Below are 24,487 nucleotides of genomic sequence, written 5' to 3' on the forward strand. Positions count from 1 at the left end.
ACTACACCATGTATAAGGTATAAGCAGGTTTTTTTCTACATTCTACACAGGTCCTACCGCACTCCGGTTAGTATGCGGAGGGCTGGTCTTAGGGAAGATTCTAACTGCCCCAGGTGTCAGGCAGCTGATGCCGGATTTTGGCACTTATTGTGGGACTGCCCTGAGATTTCCCTTTTCTGGCATAGAGTTTGGTGTGATGTAGTCATGACAGCACCGTCCCTTCCTACATTAGATCCTGGCATATGTTTATATGGGCTAGATTTGGAGGAGACGCATTCTGTTTTGCTGTACAAATATGTCCTGTGTCTCACAACGCTAGCTAAGGTGGTTATTGCTAGGGTCTGGTTCTCTGCCGATATACCTAGGGTGGAGCACTGGAGGGCGTTGGTGAACGAGGTAATTCGCCATGAGAAACATATGTATAAAATACGGGGTTCCACCTCTCGATTTACGGAGATATGGGGCCGCTGGGGTGGCGCAGGGCTGGGCGAACAAGTATTAAGCACATGAGCGACAATGTAAAACTGTGGATACTCCTCGTCATGGATACATATATGTAACTATATATGATAAGAAATAACACGCACACCAAAATGTGATTGAAAAAAATCAGTTTATTGATGGCAACTGTTAAAGTTATAGTTAAATTTCAATGTTGATGTTTTGTTTTGTTTGTTTGTGACATAAAACTCAATAAAAATTACTTGATTTAAAAAAAAGACTGGAAAGAATGAGTGAAGACGTACATATAAAAAGGTTAACATCTTATTCAATAACACTTGAAAATTAAAATAAGAATAATATGTATATGAGTGATAAAGATTATTTGCGGTAGCAGACAGAAATACTTGTCGTTTTTTTTTGTCTTCCTAACAAATAAAACTCCATTTTCAGTTTGATATTTACCTATATTTGAAATACACTCAAGTAATTCAGGTCTCAAGATCTGATCAGACGGACAGCCCTTTTGGATACTGTTCATTAATTTTTAGATCCCTGGAGTTATTGTTCAGCAAGGTCTTGGGTTTTATTCAAAAAGCCAGATGGTTCATTGTCTGATCTTGTTAAAACAACTGAACCCCCATCTTTTTTTTTTAGCAAGATTCAAGATAGTCTTTGTGCTTCGTTATCAACGCAAATGAACGGGGAGAATTTCTAGCGTCCATAGATATAAAGGACACTTCTTCACATTTCCATCTGTAAAGTCCATTATCAACTTCTCCGCTTTACAGTGGGAGAGTTGCATTTTCAGTTTCAGGCACTACCATTTAACCTGTCCAGTCATCATGCTCTTCACAAAGGTAATGGCTCACATGATTTCCCTGTTGAGGTGCAGAGGAATTACCACCATCCCTTATTTGGATGCTCTTCTGATAGACTCCTTCAGAACTGCTGCTTCAACATCTGCAGGCTCTCTGCTGGATCGTGAATTACCACAAATCCAATTTCATTCCTTCACACGTGGTGCTTTTCTTGGACATCACTTGCTCTTATAAGGTTTTCCTCCCTCCACAGAAAATTCAGTACTTCCAGTCATTGGGTCACTACTGCAGCTGCCTCAAGTTTCTATTCTCCAGTGTATGCAACTCCTGGGAAAGATGGTAGCTTCCTTCAAAGTGATAACATATTCCAGATTTTGTGCCGGACTCTGCAAAATTAAATATTACAACATTGGTCCAGGACAGGATATCATCTGTACAGGCAACTCTTCAGACTGTCCCATCAGTGGTGGCTTCATAACCTGAACCTACTCGAGGGGTCCCCCTTCTCAGGTTGGGATTGAGTACTGATCACCACAGATGCCAACCTCACCGGTTGAGGCGCTGTCACTCTGGTCCTACATCATCGGGGTCCACTTTCAGAATCCACTTTCATCAACATTCTGGAGGGTGGTCACAAATGCACTGGTCCAAGCACAGCAGGTTTTACAGGGAAAGCCTGTTCAGATATAGTTGGACAATGCTATTTCTGTGACTTACATAAACAGAGCAGAACACAGAGTTGTCGGGCACTGATGGAGGTGTCACACATCCTACATTGGACGGAACTCTGGGTACCTGCCAGCCACATTCTTGGGGTGTACTGCTAGGAGGTGGACTTTCTCAGCCTTCATCAGGCAATGGAGGCCTTTCAAATTATTTGGGATTGGTGTTGGATGCTCAACTTAAATCTCATGGTGTCCTGGATGAACAAGAAGCTTCCCTTATACGGAGCACAATTGAGGGAACCTTAGGCAGTCTTTGTGGATGCGATGATTACACCTTTGTCCTTCCACTTAAAGTACCTGTTTCCACCATTTATCTATGTTGGCTAGGGTACTTCAGCGTTTTCTACAGCAGGTCTCCCAGTCATTCTCATTGCCCTAGACTGGCCTCATCAGCTTTGATACTCTGCTTCAGTGAAACCTGGGCGAGATTCCTTATTGTCCATCTCCCAAGCGAAGACTGCACCTAGGCCCGTGTCTGTGCCCATTTTTGTCTGGCTTTTTTGACTGCACGGTTCTTGAGTACCAGATCCTGGTACCAGATCCTTGAGTACCAGATTCCAGACAGGTTGTACAGACCATGCTTTGGGCTTGTAAGCTAGTCACTTCCAGAAACTATCACTGTATCTGAAGACGTTACATTTTATGGTACGAATGTCTGGGTGTCTTGGCAGCCGTCTTTAGACTGCCATGTCTTTTGTCTTTTCGTTAAGATGGTTTGTCTCAAGGCCTGAAATCTTTATTTCTCTCAAGGCTCTGTTGCTCTGTTAGTTCTTTTTCAGAATTGCTTGACCACCATTCCAGAGGTCTAGACCTTCCTACATGACATCCTTCGAATTCAGCTTTTGCACATAAATTCTATTCTTCTGTGGTATCTGAAATTGGTATTCTAGCCATTGCATGTGCTAAATGCATCGCAGAATTGTCTGCCTTATCTTGTAGGCTCCCCTTCCGTCGTCTATCATTCATACCAGGTGGTTTTTCAGACTAAGCCTTCCATTCTACCAAAGGTGCTTTCAAAGTTCCATTTAAACCAGGATGATAATCTTCTGCTTTTCTGGAGGCATCTTCGACCTATAGCTATACGTCTTTAGGGCTTCTGAGACATCCATGCTATATGGATTTATATTGTCCCTACGAAAATTTGTGGATGCAATAAAATGTGGTTTGCCAGCCTCTTAAGCATTTTATTGCTAGATAAATTTCTGTTATTATCCGTCAGGCTAACCTGTCTCCTGACGAGCCAGTTCCAGGCTTCCCTCTGGACTCATTCAACTTGTGCAGTCTTGGATGGTTTGCCATGGTGTCTCGATTGAACAGCTTTGTAGAGAGATGACCTGGCCATTTGCTAATACCTTTTACTGTATTTTATCGGTTCCATACTTTTGATTCCTGTAATGATAGTTTTGGACACAAAGTTTTGCTTTTGGCTTTGCCGGACTGTACCCTCCCCCTTTAGACTTGTTTGTGAAGTTCCACAGTCAATAGCAGTGCCGCCGAGTTTGGATGCAAGAAGAAATTTTAATTTTTGTACTCACTGTAAAATTCTTTCCGCATAATCCATCTGGCACTGACACTGCAATCCCTCCCTGTCTTGTTGTTTTTCTTTGTTTCATAGTTAGGGTGGTTTTTCCTCTTTGCAGCGTTGTTGTGCATAAACTAAGGTCCAGTGGAGGTGGGAGTGGTAAAGGAGGCATAGCCTTTTCATTTATGCTTTTAGTCCATGGTATGATTCAGACTCTGATGTGTCTTCTCAACCAGAGAATGACTTTTTCCCCAGGTTTCAGACTTAGAGTTGTCATGCTTACAGGGAGACAGCAAACCTAGTCATGTTCATGTTGAGGCTTTCATTTCTGTTGTTTACGTCGCACTGGTTATTAGGACTTGGAGAGTGCCCTTTCTCAGCAGGGTGACTTCTTCAAACGTAAAAAGGAAAACACTGCTAATTTTCTCTAGCATCCATAAGGGATATTGGGGAGCCTTAGTACGATGGGTATAGACTGGGTCAAAAGGAGCCGATGCATTCTAAATTTCTTCACAGGGTGTGCTGGCTCCTCCCCTTAATGCCCCCTCCCACAGGCAGTTTAGAAAAAAGTGCCCTCAGGAGAGGATGCACATCTCTGCAGCTTCAGAGAGTTTTCTTCAATTTCTTTTAAACTTGTATTATTTTCGGTATGCTGTTTGGGCAACAGCATACTTGCACCGTGGGAGTTAGGGGGGATGGTAACTGGCTTTGCGAGGTACATTATCACCGTCCTGAGAGGTTGTTTGTTCAGTGGGGCACTGCGCCTTAGCTGTGGCAATCGCAGCACGCCACACACCCCTAACATATGCCTGAAGGTGACGTCTGTGGTGAGTACAAATCGGGGGCCCCGCTAGGGGTTCCCCCGGTTCATAGTGCGGCTGAACGCGGGCGCGGCATACAGGACTCAGTTAGGGGGACCCGCTAGAGCCCCCTGTGTAAACTGGCTTGGAATAGCTAAAACTAGCACTTGTGTGATGTTTTTAAACAGAATAGGAGACTTTGCCAGTATAAAAATCACTGTAGCTCCGGCGCCATTGAGGGGGGCGAAGCTACCTCAGAGCGGGACCAGGGGCATTTTGGCACCTTCCTCTGCTTAATGCAGCAGCAGCAAGCACACACAGCTCTTCCTGACTCACAAGACATGGTGGAAAACTGGTATAGGGTGTAGCAAAGGGGGAGAGCCGCTATTGTACACAATCTGTGTCCTATAGAGGACAAAAATCATTTAGTGTTTCACTGCGTTATATCAAAAAAGCAAATTGATCAACACCCAAGGCGCAAATACACTTATGCAGCTTATTGAGAAAATGAGGGCCACCTAACCCTCGTATGTGACAACAGTAAACAAAAAAAACTCAAATAATAGCGCTCAGTGTGGTTTCATATGAAATAACTGAAAAAATACTTATAGTCCATATGTATAAAATAGAGTTCAATCCCAGGGTGACTCCTCCTGTTGTTATCTAGGGACGATCAGATCTTCCACTCCATACGATGTGTCAACCATGTATGTGAACAAAAGTAAAAATATGCATCATGGTGTAGTACGTCTTTAAATGCTGAATATACACAATGCAACCAGAAAACCAACTGTCGAAGAAGATGGATGGCGTACCCCACTCACAGTTATTATGAATGTTCTTCACACATAAAGGTATCTTTCATTCCACCCAATGGTTATAAGTAAGGTATATAGGGGGTAATTCCAAGTTGATCGCAGCAGGAATGTTTTTAGCAGTTGGGCAAAACCATGTGCAGTGCAGGGGGGGCAGATTTAACATGTGCAGAGAGAGTTAGATTTGGGTGTGGTGTGTTCAATCTGCAATCTAATTTGCAGTGTAAAAATAAAGCAGCCAGTATTTACCCTGCACAGAAATAAAATAACCCACCCAAATCTAACTCTTTCTGCACATGTTATATCTGCCTCCCCTGCAGTGCACATGGTTTTGCCCAACTGCTAACAAAAATCCTGCTGCGATCAACTTGGAATTACCTCCATAGTACAATGCGTACCGTTACTCACTCAGAACGGAATGCGAATCCTCACGTAGCGGTTTCTTTATATATGGCTCCAAGAATATCGACAGAAGTGTAATTACACTTCGTTATAGTTAGCTACAGCCTCACTGGGGCTGTACAGCAGGGGTGTGCTGGTGTCTCTCTCTGTGTGTGTCTCCTCTCGCATACAGTAAGGGCAGGCTTGATCAGTATTACGGTCTGTGTGTATGTAATTGTGATTACTGTAAACATGGGTAAACACAATCTATGCAGTGTCTGCCACACCAGATTCTCCCTTATCATCTGATTCTGTTTCATGTTAACAATGCAGCCAATCTTCACAACTCAGTGAGGGGGCTGGGGGAGAGGGTCCAGAGCCCTCCTGATTAGGGTCTCTTAAGATTATGATGTCTGTCATCACAAGTCACTGCTAATGTTCAGAAAACTCAGCTACTACAACAGGCTGTTGCAGATTTAGCTGCTAGGGCAGATGTTACACAGCCCCCCCTCTCTAGCTCAGGACCACAAAAGCATGGTTTACCTGCTCTACTCTCTGATTCAGATGAGGAAATACAGGAGGATGGGGATGACTTGGATCCCATTAGTAGGGATTCTACTTTTGCTTAGGGTATTGAACCCCTCATTCTGGCTATATGGGACGTGTTAAATCTCCCTCTAGAGGACGCTGTGTCACAGCAGTCGTTTTTCTTCTTTTCTTTACACAAAACAAGCCTAATGTCACTTTCCCTGATTTAGATGACCTATTTAAATTAGCCTGGAAAAATCCAGACAAAAAATACCAAGTGTCAAAAAGACTTTTGCACACTTTCCCATTTGCTCTTGAAGGTAGGAAATTATGGGAGGAACCCCCGGGGGTTGACGTATCAGTCTCTCGACTGTCTAAAAAGGCGATGCTGCCTGCCTCGGGCTTCTTTACCATAAAGGACCCTGGGGACAGAAAAATAGATACTACACTAAAGTCTATCTACACGGTAGCTTGGTGTCTCGCAGAGGCCGGTCATAGTGGGTTGCTGGATGACCCATGCCATTCACACGTGGGCTTCTCAAATTCAGGAGGGTCTCTCTGGGCATATGTCTCTGGTCACTACAGTGACTCTCCTGGAGCACATTCAGGACCCTGCACACGTCCTGTATGACTCGCTCATGGAGATGGTCAATATTAATGCTAGGACCTCTGCCATGGCAGTGTCGGCGTGCAGGGCTTTGTGGTTGCGTCAGTGGATAGCGGACGCAGAATCTAAGTGCAGTGTGGAATCCCTCCCCTTTTCTGGGGAATGGCTCTTTGGGGTTGAGTTGGATACGTGGATTTCCAAAGTCACTGCTGGGAAATCCACGTTTCTCCCCTCTGGGGCCTCGCCGGCTAGGCGTTCATACCCGGGGCTGTCTGTGCAGTCCTTTTCGATCTAGGTGCCTCCAATGCGAATAGAGGCACCAGAGGCAAGTCAAAAAGACCTGCAACCGCTGGTTGTCCGGAACAGAGCACCAGTTCTGCTTCCACTTAGTCCTCAGCATGACAGTGCCCACCCACCCCGAGGAGATCTCGAGGTGGGAGCTCGACTGCATCACTTCAGCCACATCTGAGAAAGCTCTTGCCAGGATATCTGGGTAAGAGACCTCATTTCTCAGGGCTACAAGCTGGAGTTCGTCGATGCTGCTCCCCAACGATTTTTCAAATCAAGCTTGCCAGCTTTGGAGGATACGCAAGTTATGTTGCAACAGGCCATCCAAAAGTTGGTCCAGTCCCACCTCATTGTTCCAGTACCAATACCACAACGAGGCGGGGGTTATTGCTCCAACCTGTTTGTGGTAATGAAGCCGGACGGCTCGGTAAGGCCCATTTTGAATCTAAAGTCCTTGAACCCTTCCCTAAAGGTTTTCAAGTTCAAAATGGAATCCCTGAGGGCAGTGATTGCGGGCCTGGAAGAATAGGAATTCATGGTTTCCTTGGATATCAGGGACGCCTACCTTCATATTCCAATTTGGCCACCTCCATCAGGCTGATCTGAGGTTTGCCCTACTGGACGATCACTACTAGTTCCAGGCACTACCCTTTCGCCTGGACACGGCTCCAAGGGTATTCACAAAGGTGATGGCGGAGATGATGTACCAACTCTGGGTCCAGGGGCTCAATGTTGTCCCTTACCTGGACGATCTTCTGATAAAAGCAAGATCCAGGGAGCTTTTATTACTCCATATCGACCACACTATCCAACTTCTGTCACGCCATGGGTGGATTCTCAATCTACATAAGTTCCACCTGGAGCCAACTCTGCGGCTCCTGTTCCTGGGGATGTTACTGGATACGGTGGCCCAGAAGTTGTTCCTCCCAGAGGACAAAGCGAGAACACTTCAGGAGATGGTTCGCATGGTTCTCCAATCTGCTCGAGTGTCCATCCATCTTTGCATCAGATTGTTGTGGAAGACGGTCGCCTCATACGAGGCAATCTAATATGGGAGGTTCCATGCCAGAACATTTCACTTGGATCTCCTGAGCAAGTGGTCTGGCTCACATCTGCACCGGATGATTTTACTGTCACCTCAGGCCAGGATTTCCCTCCTGTGGTGGCTTCAGTCCTCGAATCTCCTGGAAGGCCGGAGTTTCGGGATTCAGGATTGGACCCTCCTCACGACGGATGCGAGGATGGGGACCTGTCACCCAAGGGGCGCAGTTCCAGGGCAGGTGGTCAGCCTGGATTTTTGGACGATCTACAATGCTCTGCTTCAGGCCTCTCCTCTGCTCAGGGATCACACGATCCAAGTTTAGTTGGACTACGCCACAGCGGTCGCGTACATCAATCGACAAGGAGGGACAAAAAGCAGAGCCTGCATGCGAGAGGTGTCAAAGATACTCATCTGGGCGGAAAAAAAATCAAGAGCAATGTCGGCAATCTTCATTCTGGGTGTGGACAACTGGGAAGCGGACTTCCTGAGTCGTCACGATCTCCACAATCAGGTGTTCCTGCAGTTCATCCACCGGTGGGGCTGTCCACAGATAGACACGATGGCTTCTCGACTCAACTTGAAGCTTCACTGGTATTGCTCACGAACCAGGGACCCTCAGGCAAGGGCAGTGGATGCACTGACATCGCCTTGGCCTTACCGGCTGGTCTAGCTGTTTCTTCAGATTCCTTCGCTCCCAAGGGTCCTCAAGTGAATCCGAAATCAAGGAATCCAGGCAATTCTGATTGCCCCAGATTGGCCACGGAGGGCGTGGTACGCGTATCTACCTATAACTGCCTGGGGGGGGGGGGCATAGATGGGAGGACCCAGCACACCCAGTGAAGAAATTTAAAGTGCGCCAGCTCGTTTGGACCCTGTCTATACCCAGCGTACTAAGTCTCCTCCCCAATATCCCTTATGGACTATGAGAAAAGGATTTACCGGTAAGTAATTAAAATCCTATTTTTCCGCTGATCACACCAGTTTTGAATCCTCAAAGAGGGTCTTGTTTCTACACAAACCTTTTTCCTTATGCAGAGGCTGGACTGTTCCTTCCTGCCTAATCTTGAGTTTGAAGTCACTCAATGTCTACATCAAGGTTTCCAGATTCAGCATGAATTCTCTCCAGTTCATCATGCATACCTAGGAAATGGGGACTTCATGGCATCCCTGGTAGTCAAAAATGCATATTCCCATATGGGAGGTTGATTAGCGATTTCCACCGCTTTGCAGTTCATTATCGTTTTCAGGCCTTGCCTTTTGGTTTGTTAATGGCACCTCATGTATTTACAATGGTAATGTTCCTAATGGCAGCTGACCTTTGACTTTGCTGTGTTTGAATGATCCCTTATCTGGACGATCTCCTCATTGCGGCATGATGAGTCACACAAATGGCTATTAATTGACACAAACCCAGCCTGACCCCATGCAAAGAATGCTTTATTTGGGGCTTCTGTTCAACACCTGGTTCCAGAGAGTTTTCATCCTCAGGGATAAGATTTTGACTTAATAGACACTAGTGCGGTCTCTTCTCTGGATGGCTGGGTGTCAGTACATCGCTGCATGAGATTTCTGGAAAAATTAGTCTCCTTCGACATGATGAAATTCACTTCTTTCCATTCTAGGCCTCTACAGATGGAGCTCCTTTCCAAATGTATCTGTTTCCACCTTCAACTCTGGTCCCAATTTATTCTCTTCTTGTACCAGGAAGTTTGTGTCTACCTGATGTGGTTTCTTCAGATCTCCCACTTAGACAGTGGACGTCCCTTACTGATTCCAGACTGGACGCTGCTCACAATGGATGCGAGCCTGAGGGATTGGGGGCTGTTGATCTCTAATATACATTCCAAGATTGACGGACTGCATGAGAATCCCTATTTTCGATTAACATTCTGAAACTCGAGGCAATTTTACATAGCCTTTTTGTTAGGTGAGGCCACTTGAGGGCAAGGCGGTAAAGGTCCAGTTGGGCAACATGATGTTCATTTTGTATAACCATCATTAGGGCGGTAGACAAAGCCAGGGAACCTCCAGAGAAGTCAGCAAGATTCTCCGTTGTACAGAATGTTTCCTTCCAGTTCTATTGGTAGTTTACATTCTGGGGGTCGAAAACAGGGAGGCAGACTATCTTAGTCATCAGGACTTTCACATAGGGGAGTAATCCCTCCCTCCGTCCTTGTTTCAAACGTTAATGGATCACTGGGACCATGCCTTCCATAGACCTGATGATCTCCCCTCATAATCGCAAGCTGTTTCTGAAATTCTCCTAGCGCAGTATCCAGCAGTCGACAGGACCCGTCATCTGCTCTCACGGTTCCATGGACAATTCCCCTCATCTCTTACTGCTGGAGTCTATGCTGCCTTCTCAGCAATCTGAAGCTAGTGGATGGGTCGGCTATTTTAGTGGCTTCAGAGTGGCTGCTTAAGGCGTAGAACTCTGATCTCCGACAGTTGTTAGTGCATTATTCATGGTATCTTCCTCTCAGGTCGTATTTTCTTTCTCTGGGTCCATACAGGCTCCTGGATCTCCCTCTCCTGGCTTTGATGGAGTGGTTGTTGAAACAGCCATTTTAGAATGGTAGGGGCTTTTTTTTAGACATAGTTGGATGCACTATGTTTTGCTCCAGGAAACTATTTTTGGCGAGAGCATATCTAGTGTGGCAAGCTGTTTTTGCCTCGTGGTCCGTTCAGAAGCTGGGTCCAGCAGTTTTTTTTTCAACTTTACAGTTTATTGTTCTTTCTACACGAATAGTTTCATTTTGGTCACCCATCTCTCCACTAAAGGTTCAGATTTCAGCCCTCTTGGTTCGTTTTTCATCTGTGCAGACTTTGCTTCAAGGGGCGCTGTAACTACAGTTTCTTTTCCCCGGTTACACCTTGGGATTTAGTCCTGGTGTTAGACTCTAAAGACCCTTCGAGCCTTTGGAATCTTTGTTGTCTCATGTGAAAGGGTGTTCCTTCTCACTATTTCTCTGCTTGGAGAATGTCTGACTTGAGTGCCTTGTCTCATAAATCTTCATTTCTGATTCTCCACCCAGTGCGGTCTTATTCACCAGGGTGGATTTTCTTCTAAAGGTAGTTAAAAAAAATAAAAAATACATTTAAACCAGAAAATTGTGGTACCTTCTATCCCAGAGATGGATCAATGGTATCCACGCTCATCTGTTGCCTCACTGGATATTGTTCTGGCCTTCCACATTTACGTAGATAGGACCAAGGACTTTCACAAATTGGGTTAGCTGTTTTATAATGTTAACAAGAGGGGTTGGCCTGCTACTAAGAAAGCTCTTGTTGGATTAAAATAGTAATTCAACAGGCCTATTCCTTGGTCAATAGGCCCCTTCCGGACTTGTAGAGGTTCTACTCGACTCAGTCAGTTGGCTCCTCCTAAGCAGCTTGGCAGGGTGCATCGGCAGAGCAATTTTGAGGGCAGCTACATTGTCCTCTGCACACACCTACGTAAAATATCATGTTTTCACATCTTCACCTAGAGATGCTAGTTTTGAGTGAAGGGTCTGTGCACAGCACAGGAATGGTTCCTTCCTTAGGGGACAGATTTGCTGTATCCCTTATGACTGAATTTTGTTTTGTATCTGACAGATCCTTTTTCTTTGTATCCATGGGGGAAACTGGAGTCATCCCTTTATGCCCCTGGCTTTTTTTTGTAAAGGTCCAGGCCCACTGGTACTCTTTGTGTGTATATTCAGTGTGCTTGGTTTTTCCCTCTTCTTTTTCTGTCGCTGTCATTCGGGCTTTGTTAGTAATACAAACTTGTTATTAGTCTTTGCTGAATAAGTGTCTTCATTTACCTTTGTTTTGAGCACTCATGCTATAGTGTCTTACCACTGAAAGCACTGCTGGTAAAAGCAAAAACTGATGTGAGAAATGCTCCACCCCATCTGAAATTAGTAAACTCCTTCAGTAGTAATGTGCTCACATTGCAGTTCTGTAAAATCTATCTTTTGGGGCATGAGTTTAAATTCTCTTAGAAGCTGACTGCTATGGGACTGTTTTGCAAAAATGTTTGATTGCTCTAGAGGCCCCAGACATGCTGGAAGTAGTCTTGTCTGTCTGTTCAAATTGAAAACTGATTCCATTGCCAGACTCTCCTGACGAGCATAGGTTATGCTATGTATGACTGACTTAAATAATTTTTTTTAGTGTTCATAGTGACTGTTTACATTTGTAAACTACAGAAATGCTGAGGTTCACCCTTTATTTAGTGCATAATGTATCATCTTGCCATGAAATCATGATGCAGTAAGCACAAGTACAATCACTTCAGAATTATATATATTGCTTTCTGGGTTTTTTTTTTTTTTTTTTTTCCAATGTGTAAATTACCCTTATTTGTATTTTTCCAGCTCTTGGGCAGATCGATTGATCTCAACCGTTTAATCACTCAGAGAATAACAGCTGCCATGTACAAGTCACTGGAATTGGCAATTGGACGGTTTGAGAGTGAAGATCTTACTTCCATAGTGGTACGTAACTAGCTCTAGGTTTCCTTGTAACATTAAGGGTCCCTACCTGTAGTATGTATAAATTACTCTCCTTCAAAAGACCCATTTCTCCTTGCTTCAGTGTATTATTTAAATCAACCAGTAAAGAGAGCTCCATTGATAGAGCTTGATCATATCAGCTGCGACTAAGTGTGGCTGTATGACGAATTTACAGTACATTCAGACTCGCTGATTTTTGTTTGCAGCCCCACATACAAAGCTCTGCGAGTTTGGGCCACCAGGGAGGTGAGTTACGGTGCTGCATTTCCACGCTGTTGCAATGTAAACTGTCCTTCGCACCTTATACTGTAGGATAGACCCCTTTAGGGTACATTACTTGCTGACCTATCTTGATCGGATTCGATGTCCCAGCTGTTGGTATCCTGGCAGTCAGGAGACCGACGCCGGGATCCCGACAGCCGGAATCCCGGCGGCGAGCGCAGCATGTCCCCTCACGGGATCGCTGCGCTCGCCACACTTCGTGCCAGGTGGATAGATTTCCCCTCGGCTGGTGGCTTGGACCGCCACCTGAGTGGGTATTCTGGGCAGCGGTCAGGATTGCGTCAGCCGATATTTCACCGGATGTCGATATACCAGCGTCAGTATCCTGACTGCCGGGATCCCGGCAGCCAACAACTTGAATGCCTCCCTCTGTATCAGCTGTTCTTGTATATTAAGTAATGTGCTTCCCAGATGAATCTACTAAATAAATAATTGCTTCCAAAGCTACTGTGAATATAAGTTGTAAACATTACATTAAAAAAGCAGTACAGCCTAATATTCAGAGTACTTGCTATCAGCAAGGCACAGCTTGTCCTATCTGGAAGGTAACGGAATATCAAATTTCTTTCATGCATGCTTAAACATAGACCTTGAAAATGGCTTAGTTACTTGATGTATTTGTCTGTTGTAATGGGAGCTGCATTGTTCACCCTGTTAAATGAATACACTTCGGCATGCCAGGCACTGGTTTCTGAATGTGGATGTGTGTTGTTCCCTTGGAAACTGAGCCATAAATAAGTTGGACACACACAACAGGAAGGATGGCATTGGATTGCGGAGCAGTTGTTATTACAGCTGCTTTAGTTGAAATGTAAGCTTGGATCCATGTTGAAGACTTTTGGTAGTGTTTGTTTCTGAGGATGTTTGGAATTTCAAGTCTGCTTTGAAAATGTGTATGTGTGCAGCAAGTGCGTGGCTCACATTTATCCATCTGTGGCTATTTCAAAGCAATAACCAAGTCTCAGAGGTGGACACACACTGTTCGCAATGCCTATGCTTACACAGTTGAAACTTTTTTTTGTTCTTGCAATTGTACAGGCTTCCACAGCTTACTTGGGACAGACATTCGGAGCAACAATAGGATTTCTCTTTGTATGGCTGCGACGTTAGCATATTTTCTCTAACGTCCTAGTGGATGCTGGGGACTCCGTCAGGACCATGGGGAATAGCGGGCTCCGCAGGAGACAGGGCACATCTAAAAAAGCTTTTAGGTCACATGGTGTGTACTGGCTCCTCCCCCCATGACCCCCCTCCAAGCCTCAGTTAGGTTTTTGTGCCCGTCCGAGAAGGGTGCAATCTAGGTGGCTCTCTTAAAGAGCTGTTTAGAAAAGTTTTTTTTTTTAGGTTTCATTCAGTGATTCCTGCTGGCAACAGGATCACTGCAACGAGGGACTTAGGGGAGAGATCTCCAACTCACCTGCGTGCAGGATGGATTGGGATCTTAGGCTACTGGACACTGAGCTCCAGAGGGAGTCGGAACACAGGTCAGCCTGGGGTTCGTCCCGGAGCCGCGCCGCCGATCCCCCTTACAGACGCTGAAGAAGACGGCAGAACGGAGGTCCGGAAACAGGCGGCAGAAGACTTCACAGTCTTCATGAAGGTAGCGCACAGCACTGCAGCTGTGCGCCATTGTTGTCACACGGCTCACTGACCTAGTCACGGAGGGTGCAGGGCGCTGCTGGGGGCGCCCTGGGCAGCAATATAAGTACCTTATTGGCAAAATAAATACATCACATATAGCCATTAAGGCTATATGTATGTATTTTAACCCAGGCCAGTTCTTAAAAACCGGGAGAAAAAACCAGCCGAAAAGGGGGCGGAGCTTATTCTCCTCAGCACACAGCGCCATTTTCCCTCACAGAAAGGCTGAGGGGAAGGCTCCCATGCTCTCCCCTGCACTGCACTACAGAAACAGGGTTAAAACAGAGAGGGGGGGCACTGATTTGGCGATATAAATATATATTAAATGCTATAAGGGAGGAACACTTTTATAAAGGTTGTCCCTGTATAATTATAGCATTTTGGTGTGTGCTGGCAAACTCTCCCTCTGTCTCCCCAAAGGGCTAGTGGGTCCTGTCCTCTATCAGAGCATTCCCTGTGTGGGTGCTGTATGTCGGTACGTGTGTGTCGACATGTATGAGAAAAATGTTGGTGAGGAGGCGGAGCAAATTGCCTGTAATGGTGATGTCACTCTCTAGGGAGTCGACACCGGAATGGATGGCTTACTTGTGGAAGTACGTGATCATGTCAACACGCTGCGAGCCGGTTGACGACATGAGACGACCGGCAAACAAATTAGTACCTGTCCAGGCGTCTCAGACACCGTCAGGGGCTTGTAAAAACGCCCATTTACCTCACGGACACTGACTCCAGTGTCGACGGTGAAGAAACAAACGTATTTTCCTTTAGGGCCACACGTTACATGTTAAGGGCAATGAAGGAGGTGTTACATATTTCTGATACTACAAGTACCACAAATAAGGGTATTTTGTAGGGTGTGAATAAACTACTTGTAGTTTTGCCTGAATCAGATAAATTAAATGAAGTGTGTGATGATACGTGGGGTTCCTCCGATAGAAAGTTATGGGCGGTATACCCTTTCCCGCCAGAAGTAAGGGCGAGTTGGGAAACACACCTTAGGGTGGATAAGGCGCTCACACGCTTATAAAACAAGTGGCGTTACCGTCTCCAGATACGGCCGCCCTCAAGGAGCCAGCTGATAGGAAGCTGAAAAATAGCCTAAGAAGTATATACACACATACTGGTGTTATACTACGACCAGCAATCGCCTCAGACTGGATGTGCAGCGCTGAGGGGGCTTGGTCGGATTTCCTGACTGAAAATTTTGATACCCTTGACAGGGACAAGATTTTATTGTCTATAGAGCATTTTAAGGATGCATTTCTATATATGCGTGATGCGCAGAGGGATATTTGCATTCTGGCATCAAGAGTAAATGTGATGTCCATATCTGCCAGACGAAGACATGACACAGTGGTCAGGTGAGGCAGATTCCAGACGGCACATGGAAGTATTGCCGTATAAAGGGGCGGTCCATCGGACCTGGTGGCCATGGCAACAGCTGAAAAATCCACTTTTTGTTCCCCGAGTCACATCTCAGCAGAAAAGGACACAGTCTTTTCAGTCTCAGTCCTTTCGTCCCCATACGGGCAGGCGGGCAAAGGCCAGTCATATCTGCCCAGGGGTAGAGGAACGGGAAGAAGACTGCAGCAAGCAGCCCATTCCCAGGAACAGAAGCCCTTCACAGCTTCTGCCAAGTCCGCAGCATGACGCTGGGGCAGTACAAGCGGACTCAGGTGCGGTAGGGGGTCATCTCAAGAGTTTCAGCACGCAGTGGGCTCACTCGCAAGGGGACTCCTGGATCCTACATGTAGTATCCCAGGTGTACATTGGAAATTCGAGACGTCTCCTCCTCACAAGTTCCGGAAGTCTGTTTTACCAACGTCTACCTCCGACAGGGAGGCAGTATTGGAAACAATTCACAGGCTGTATTCCCAGCAGGTGATAATCAAAGTACCCATCCTACAACAAGGGAGGGGGTATTATTCCACACTATATTGTGGTACTGAAGCCAAACGGCTCGGTGAGATCTGAAATATTTGAACACTTACATACAAGCGTTCAAATCAAGATGGAGTCACTCAGAGCAGTGATAGCGAACCAGGAAGAAGGGGACTAGATGGTGTCACTGGATATCAGGGACATTTACCTACATGTCCAAATTTGCCCTTCTCACCAAGGGTACTTCAGGTTCGTGGTACAGAACTGTCACTATCAGTTCAGACGCTGCCGTTTGGATTGTCCACGGCGCCCCGGGTCTTTACCAAGGTAATGGCCGAAATGATGATTCTTCTTAAAAGAAACTTGGACGCTTTCCTGATAAGGGCAAGGTCCAGAGAACAGTTGGAGGTCGGAGTAGCACTATCTTTAATAGTTCTACGACAGCACGAGTGGATTCTAAATATTCCAAAATCGTAGCTTTTCCGAGGACACGTCTACTGTTCCTAGGGATGATTCTGGACACAGTCCAGAAAAAGGTGTTTCTCCCAGAGGAGAAAGCCAGGGAGTTATCCGAACTAATCGGGATCCTCCTAAAAACAGGAAAAGTGTCAATGCATCATTGCACAAGAGTCCTGGTAAAAATGGTGGCTTATTACGAAGCAATTCCATTCGGCAGATTTCACGCAAGAACTCTTCAGTGGGATCTGCTGGACAAATGGTCCGGATCGCATCTTCAGATGCATCAGCGGATAACCCTATATCCAAGGACAAGGGTGTCTCTCCTGTGGTGATTACAGAGTGCTCATCTTCTAGAGGGCCACAGATTCAGCATTCAGGAGTGGATGCTGGTGACCACGGAGGCCAGCCTGAGAGGCTGGGGAGCAGTCACACAGGGAAAAAATTTCCAGGAAAGTGTGATCAAGTCTGGAGAATTCTCTCCACATAGATGGAGCTAAGAGCAAAATTATAAGGCTCTAAACTTAGCAAGACCTCTGCTTCAAGGTCAGCCGGTATTGATCCAGTGGGATAACATCACGGCAGTCGCCCACGTAAACAGAAAGGGCGACACAAGAAGCTGGAGGGCAGTGAAAAAACTGCAAGGATTTTTCGCTAGGCGGAAAATCATGTGATAGCACTGTCAGCAGTGTTCTCTCCGGGAGTGGACGACTGGGAAGCAGACTTCCTCAGCAGGCATGACCTCCACCTGGGAGAGTGGGAACTTCATAGGGAAGTTTTTCCGCATGATTGTGAGCCATTGGCAAAGACCAAAGGTGGAAATGATGGCGTCCCGCCCGAACAAAAAACGGGACAGGTATTGCGCCAGGTCATGAGACCTTCAGGCGATAGCTGTGGATGTCCTAGTAACACCGTGGGTGTAACAGTCGGTGTATGTGTTCCCTCCTCTGCTTCTCATAACCAAGGTATTGAGAATTATAAGACATAGAGGAGTATGAACTATACTCGTGACTCCGGATTGGCCAAGAGGGACTTGGTACCCGGAACTTCAAGAGATGCTCACAGAGGACTAAGGGCCTGGGGAGCTAAGAAGGGACTTGCTTCAGCAGGTACCATGTCTATTCCAAGACTTACCGCGGCTGCGTTTGACGGCATGGCGGTTGAATGCCGGATCCTGAAGGAAAAAGGCATTCCATAAGAGGTCATACCTACCCTGGTCAAAGCCAGGAAGGAGGTGACCGCACAACGTCATCACCACATGTGGTGAAAATATGTTGCGTGGGTGAGGCCAGGAAGGCCCCACGAAGAAAATTCAACTAGGTCGAATTCTACACTTCCTGAAAACAGGAGTGTTTTGAGCCTAAAATTGGGGTTCTTTAAGGTTTTAAGTTTCGGCCCTGTAGAATTTCTTCCGAAAAGAATTGACTTCAGTTCCTGAAGTCCAGATTGTCAAGGGAGTATTGCATATACACCCCTTTTTTGTGCCTCTAGTGGCACCGTGGGATCTCAACATAGTGTTGGGATTCCTTAAAATCATATTGGTTTGAACCGCTCAAATCTGTGGATTTGAAATATATCACATGGAAAGTGAACAAGCTGTTGACCAATATCTCACATGGACAGTGACCATGCTGTTGGTCCTGGCCTCGGCCAGGCGATTGTCAGAATGGGCGGCTTTGTCTTACAAAAGCCCATATTTAAATTTCCATTCGGACAGGGCAGAACTGGGACTCGTCTCCAGTTTTCTTCCTAAGGGGGTGTCAGGTTTTTCACCTGAAACAACCTATTATGGTGCCTGCGGCTTCTAAGGACTTGGAGGACTCCAGGTTAATAGACGTTGTCAGGACCCTAAAAATATATATATATATATATATATATAGTTTAGGACGGCTGGAGTCAGAAAGTCTGACTTGCTGTTTATATTGTATGCACCCAACAAGATGGGTGCTCCTGCGTCTAAACAGACGATTGCACGTTGGATCTGTAGCACAATCCAACTTGCACATTCTGTGGCAGGCGTGCCACAGCCTAAATCTGTAAAGGCCCACTCCACTAGGAAAGTGGGCGCATCTTGGGCAGCTGCCCGAGGGGTCTCGGCATTACAACTTTGCCGAGCAGCTACGTGGTCAGGGGAGAACACGTTTGTAAAATTTTACAAATTTGATACTCTGGCTAAGGAGGACCTGGAGTTCTCTCATTCGGTGCTGCAGAGTCATCCGCACTCTCCCGCCCGTTTGGGAGCTTTGGTATAATCCCCATGGTCCTGACGGAGTCCCCAGCATCCACTAGGACGTTAGAGAAAATAAGAATTTACTTACCGATAATTCTATTTCTCGTAGTCCGTAGTGGATGCTGGGCGCCCATCCCAAGTGCGGATTGTCTGCAATGCTTGTACATAGTTATTGTTACAAAAATCGGGTTATTCTTGTTGTGAGCCATCTTTCAGAGGCTACTTCGTTTTGTTATCATACTGTTAACTGGGTTCAGATCACAAGTGGTACGGTGTGATTGGTGTGGCTGGTATGAGTCTTACCCGGGATTCAAGATCCTTCCTTATTGTGTACGCTCGTCCGGGCACAGTACCTAACTGAGGCTTGGAGGGGGGTCATGGGGGGAGGAGCCAGTACACACCATGTGACCTAAAAGCTTTTTTAGATGTGCCCTGTCTCCTGCGGAGCCCGCTATTCCCCATGGTCCTGACGGAGTCCCCAGCATCCACTACGGACTACGAGAAATAGAATTATCGGTAAGTAAATTCTTATTTTTGCAGGTCCTCTGTGAGTTGCACAGAGGTCCCATGGTGCGACTGCAACTAGGTCTGCCTGTGAATTAGGGTCTGAATGAGAGGAAATAATAATGTGGCACTTGTCATTGTACAGTCTTTACATTTGTTACTGCTGGAGCAGTGGATAACCAGTACCTGTGAAGGGGCCATCTGAGTGCTGGATTCGAGTTTTATCATAGTATGAAGAAGAGAGAGAAGGCTTTTTTGCTGGGGCACACTGGAAAAGGGAAATTATGTAAATAATACTTAAAAAGAAATATTTACATGTTTAAGCTGAGCGTGGATAGTCACATAAGAAGTAGCTATTCTTGGATTTAAAAGAAAAAATATTTTTGCAGCATTAAAACTGCAAAGATAATAAGTGAAATATATACCTGAAAGATCACAAATACAGTGATTGCTGTAATCCTTTGCAAGAATTGTAGATGCCAGTTTGAGTCGGGTATACAGGGATAATTATACGGGTATGGATCATTAGGTCGACCCCATATGGGAAAGGGCGCCAGCAATCTAGCTGTAAGGAATATTTACATTTAAAACATCGTTGTTCGATAATTAGGAGGAACATTGGGAGCATAGAAATTGCTTGTCAGACAAATAACTGGAGCAGGTATGATATGCACCGCCAGCAATTCCTAATATACCCTATACAGTGCCTTGCTAAAGTATTTCCCCCCCTTGGCTTTTTACCTATTTTGTTACATTACAACCTGTAATTTTAAAATCAGAATTTTATTTGATGGATTTGCACAAAATAGTCTAAGTTGGTGAAGTGAGATGAGAAAAATTTATATAAAGATTTTTTTATAAATAAAACTTTTAAAATTGGCATGTGCATGTATATTCACCCCCTTTGCTATGAAGCCCTTCAAAAGTTCTGGTGCAACCAATTACCTTCAGAAGTCACATAATTAGTGAAATGATGTCCACCTGTGTGCAATCCAAGTGTCACTTGATCTTTCATTATAAAAACACCTTTTCTGAAAGGCCCCAGAGACTGCAACACCACTAAGCAAGAGGCATCACACCATGAAGACCAAGGAGCTCTCCAAACAAGTCAAGGACAAAGTTGTTGAGAAGTACAAGTCAGGGTTGGGTTATAAAAAAAAAATATATATCCATATCTTTGATGATCCCCTGGAACACCATCAAATCCACCATCTTCAAATGGAAATAACATGGTACCACAAGAAACCTGCCAAGAGAGGGCCGGCCACCAAAACTCACAGACCAGGCAAGGAGGGCATTAATCAGAGAGGCAGCACAGAGACCAAAGGTAACCCTGAAGGAGCTGCAGAGTTCCACAGCAGAGACTGGTGTTTCTGCGCATGTGACCACAATAAGCCGTACACTCCATAGAGCTGGGCTTTATGGAAGAGTGGCCAGAAAAAAGCCATTACTTAGTGTTAAAAATAAGAAGGCACATTTTATGTTTACCAAAAGGCATGTGGACGACTCCCCAAATGTATGGAGGAAGGTGCTCTGGTCAGATGAGACTAAAATTGAACTTTTCGGCCACTAAGGAAAACACTATGTCTGGCGCAAACCCATTACATCCCATCACCCCAAGAACACCATCCCCACAGTGAAACATGGTGGTGGCAGCATCATGCTGTGGGGATGTTTATCAGCAGCAGGGATTGGTAAACTGTTTTGAGTCGAGGGAAAGATGGATGGTGCTAAATACAGGAATATTCTTGAACAAAACCCATTTTAGTGTGCCTTTGATTTGAGACTGGGACAGAGGTTCACCTTCCAGTAGGACAATGACCCGAACCATACTGCTAAAACAACACTCGAGTGGTGTAAGGGGAAACATTTAAATGTGTTGAAATGGCCTGGTCAAAGCCCAGATCTCTATCCAATTGAGAATCTGTGGTCAGACTTGAAGATTGCTGTTCACAAGCGGAAACCATCCAACATGAAGGAGCTGGAGCAGTTTTGCCTTGAGGAATAGGCAAAAATCCCAGTGGCAAGCTCATAGAGACTTTTCCAAAGTGACTTGCAGCTGTAATTGCCGCAAAAGGTGGCTTTACAAAGTACTGACTATAGTTGAGTGAATAGTTATGCATGCTGAAGTTTTCTGTTATTTTGTCCTATTTGTTGTTTGCTTCACAATAAAAAATAAAAAAATCTTCAAAGTTGTAGGCATGTTCTGTGAATGAAATGATGCAAACCTTCAAACAATCCATTTTAATTCCAGGTTGTGAGGCAACAAAACATGAAAAATGCAAAGGGGGGTGAATACTTTTGCAAGGCACTGTATTGCACAGAGATCTTTGACTGGGGAATTATCTAACATTGTGTGTTCAGGGTGGTTGGATTACTTCTAATTGAGTATTGGACTATTAACCGTAGCCTAAATACTCACTGGATATTTACCAGCATTACTCCACAACTAGATTTTTAACGGAAGGTGTCTATTAACAGCTGAGTGAATAGATTGCATTAATAGAGCTGTACGTGTATACACCGCCAATAATTAAGCTGCTAAGAATATCCACATTTAAACACTATCGTTGGAGGAACATTGGGAAGTAACCCTGAATACCAGCATTAAATTACTGGACCTTTATGACAAACAGCAAACTATTAATAATATCAGTACAACAATTTCATCTGTCTATTTGATACAAAAGGATGTATGCTTCAATGTAGAAGAAATAAGAAACACACTATGGAGAATCCTTAAATATCAATTATGTTTATTTTGATTATATAAAATACATAATACTACAGATTATACTAATATTTAGGAATTGATGATCAATACAAAGGAAAACATATTCCCTAATGAATTGGTTACAGTGACAATGCAGGAAGGTTTGATACCGCTAGCAACCTTATATATTGAATAATTTACTGTACACACCTCCACAACGGAACTGATTATTTCCATAAAGAGTTACAAAGAGAGAGTAACAAAATTTAGAAGGGAGTCTTATAAGTATCCATAATCACTGTGATTTGTAGTTTGATTCTCAATGTAGCTATTATTCAATAAATAAAGAGACATGGTAATTGTATAGATTGAGTGTTTGATTGTAACTTGTACTCACAGTATTACAAGGGACATTGGAGGTCATTCCAACCCGTTCACGGCTGCAGTTTCTCGCAGCCGTGCAAACGGGTTTGAACTGCGCATGCGAGCGGGCGGCAATGCGCAGGCGCGTCTGTCGCCGACTATGGCAGTTCTTGTTTGTGCAGATCTCTACACAAGCGATTGCAGCCCTGCACAGCCCTAACACCCTCCCCTGTAGGCGGCGATTACCTGTTCGCAGCAGTGCAAAAAATAGCCTGCGTGCGACCAGGTCAGAATGACCTCCATTGTGAGATTACTGTATCTATTAATCAACTAACATATGAACAGTATAAAAGAGTGAATAAAATAAAGGTTCCTGAATACAGACAGACTAAACAAATAAACAGCTATCGATAGTATATTTTTTAATCTGTATTCTTTATTATTTCTGCACAATTATTATTCTGGGTGTTTATATTTCTCTGACGTCCTAGTGGATGCTGGGGACTCCGTCAGGACCATGGGGATATAGCGGCTCCGCAGGAGACAGGGCACAATAATAAAAGCTTTAGGATCAGGTGGTGTGCACTGGCTCCTCCCCCTATGACCCTCCTCCAAGCCTCAGTTAGATTTTTGTGCCCGACGAGAAGGGTGCAATCTAGGTGGCTCTCCTGAGCTGCTTAGAATAAAAGTTTAAGTTAGGTTTTTTATTTTCAGTGAGTCCTGCTGGCAACAGGCTCACTGCTACGAGGGACTTAGGGGAGAGAAGAAAACTCACCTGCGTGCAGGATGGATTTGCTTCTTAGGCTACTGGACACCATTAGCTCCAGAGGGAGTCGGAACACAGGTCTCACCCTGGGGTTCGTCCCGGAGCCGTGCCGCCGACCCCCCTTGCAGATGCCGAAGTTGAAGAGGTCCAGAGGTCCAGAAACAGGCGGCAGAAGACTTTCAGTCTTCATAAGGTAGCGCACAGCACTGCAGCTGTGCGCCATTGTTGTCAGCACACTTCACCAACAGTCACCAACTGTCACTGAGGGTGCAGGGCGCTGGGGGGGGGCGCCCTGGGCAGCAATGTATAATACCTTTTTATGGCTAAAATACATCACATATAGCCCTTGAGGCTATATGGATGTATTTAACCCCTGCCAGATCTCACAAACTCCGGGAGAAGAGCCCGCCGAAAAGGGGGCGGGGCCTATTCTCCTCAGCACACGGCGCCATTTTCCTGCTCAGCTCTGCTGTGAGGAAGGCTCCCAGGCTCTCCCCTGCACTGCACTACAGAAACAGGGTTAAAACAGAGAGGGGGGGCACTTATTTGGCGATATGATTACATATATAAAAATGCTATAAGGGAAAACACTTGTATAAGGGGTTGTCCCTGTATAATTATAGCGTTTTTGGTGTGTGCTGGCAAACTCTCCCTCTGTCTCCCCAAAGGGCTAGTGGGGTCCTGTCCTCTGTCAGAGCATTCCCTGTGTGTGTGCTGTGTGTCGGTACGTGTGTGTCGACATGTAGGAGGACGATGTTGGTGAGGAGGCGGAGCAAATTGCCTGTATTGGTGATGTCACTCTGTAGGGAGTCGACACTGGAATGGATGGCTTATTTAGGAATTACGTGATAATGTCAACACGCTGCAAGGTCGGTTGACGACATGAGACGGCCGGCAAACAAATTAGTACCTGTCCAGGCGTCTCAGACACCGTCAGGGGCTTGTAAAAACGCCCATTTACCTCAGTCGGTCGACACAGACACGGACACTGACTCCAGTGTCGACGGTGAAGAAACAAACGTATTTTCCTTTAGGGCCACACGTTACATGTTAAGGGCAATGAAGGAGGTGTTACATATTTCTGATACTACAAGTACCACAAATAAGGGTATTATGTAGGGTGTGAATAAACTACTTGTAGTTTTTCCTGAATCAGATAAATTAAATGAAGTGTGTGATGAT

At 45.3% G+C, this 24,487-nt stretch overlaps 1 protein-coding gene across 6 annotated transcripts in view; it reads left to right on the plus strand.

Annotated features, from left to right (window-relative positions):
- CYFIP1 (cytoplasmic FMR1 interacting protein 1) overlaps window positions 1-24,487 on the plus strand; it is a 414,017-nt gene that overhangs the window by 236,672 nt on the left and 152,858 nt on the right. For all 6 annotated transcript variants that reach the window (XM_063953279.1, XM_063953277.1, XM_063953278.1 and 3 more), the window contains exon 21: window positions 12,332-12,451. In XM_063953279.1, the coding sequence (XP_063809349.1) occupies window positions 12,332-12,451 (120 nt within the window). The remainder of the gene's footprint in view (window positions 1-12,331; window positions 12,452-24,487) is intronic.

Source organism: Pseudophryne corroboree, chromosome 2 (genome assembly GCF_028390025.1).
Source record: "Pseudophryne corroboree isolate aPseCor3 chromosome 2, aPseCor3.hap2, whole genome shotgun sequence".
In the NCBI taxonomy this organism is placed as follows: Eukaryota; Metazoa; Chordata; class Amphibia; order Anura; family Myobatrachidae; genus Pseudophryne; species Pseudophryne corroboree.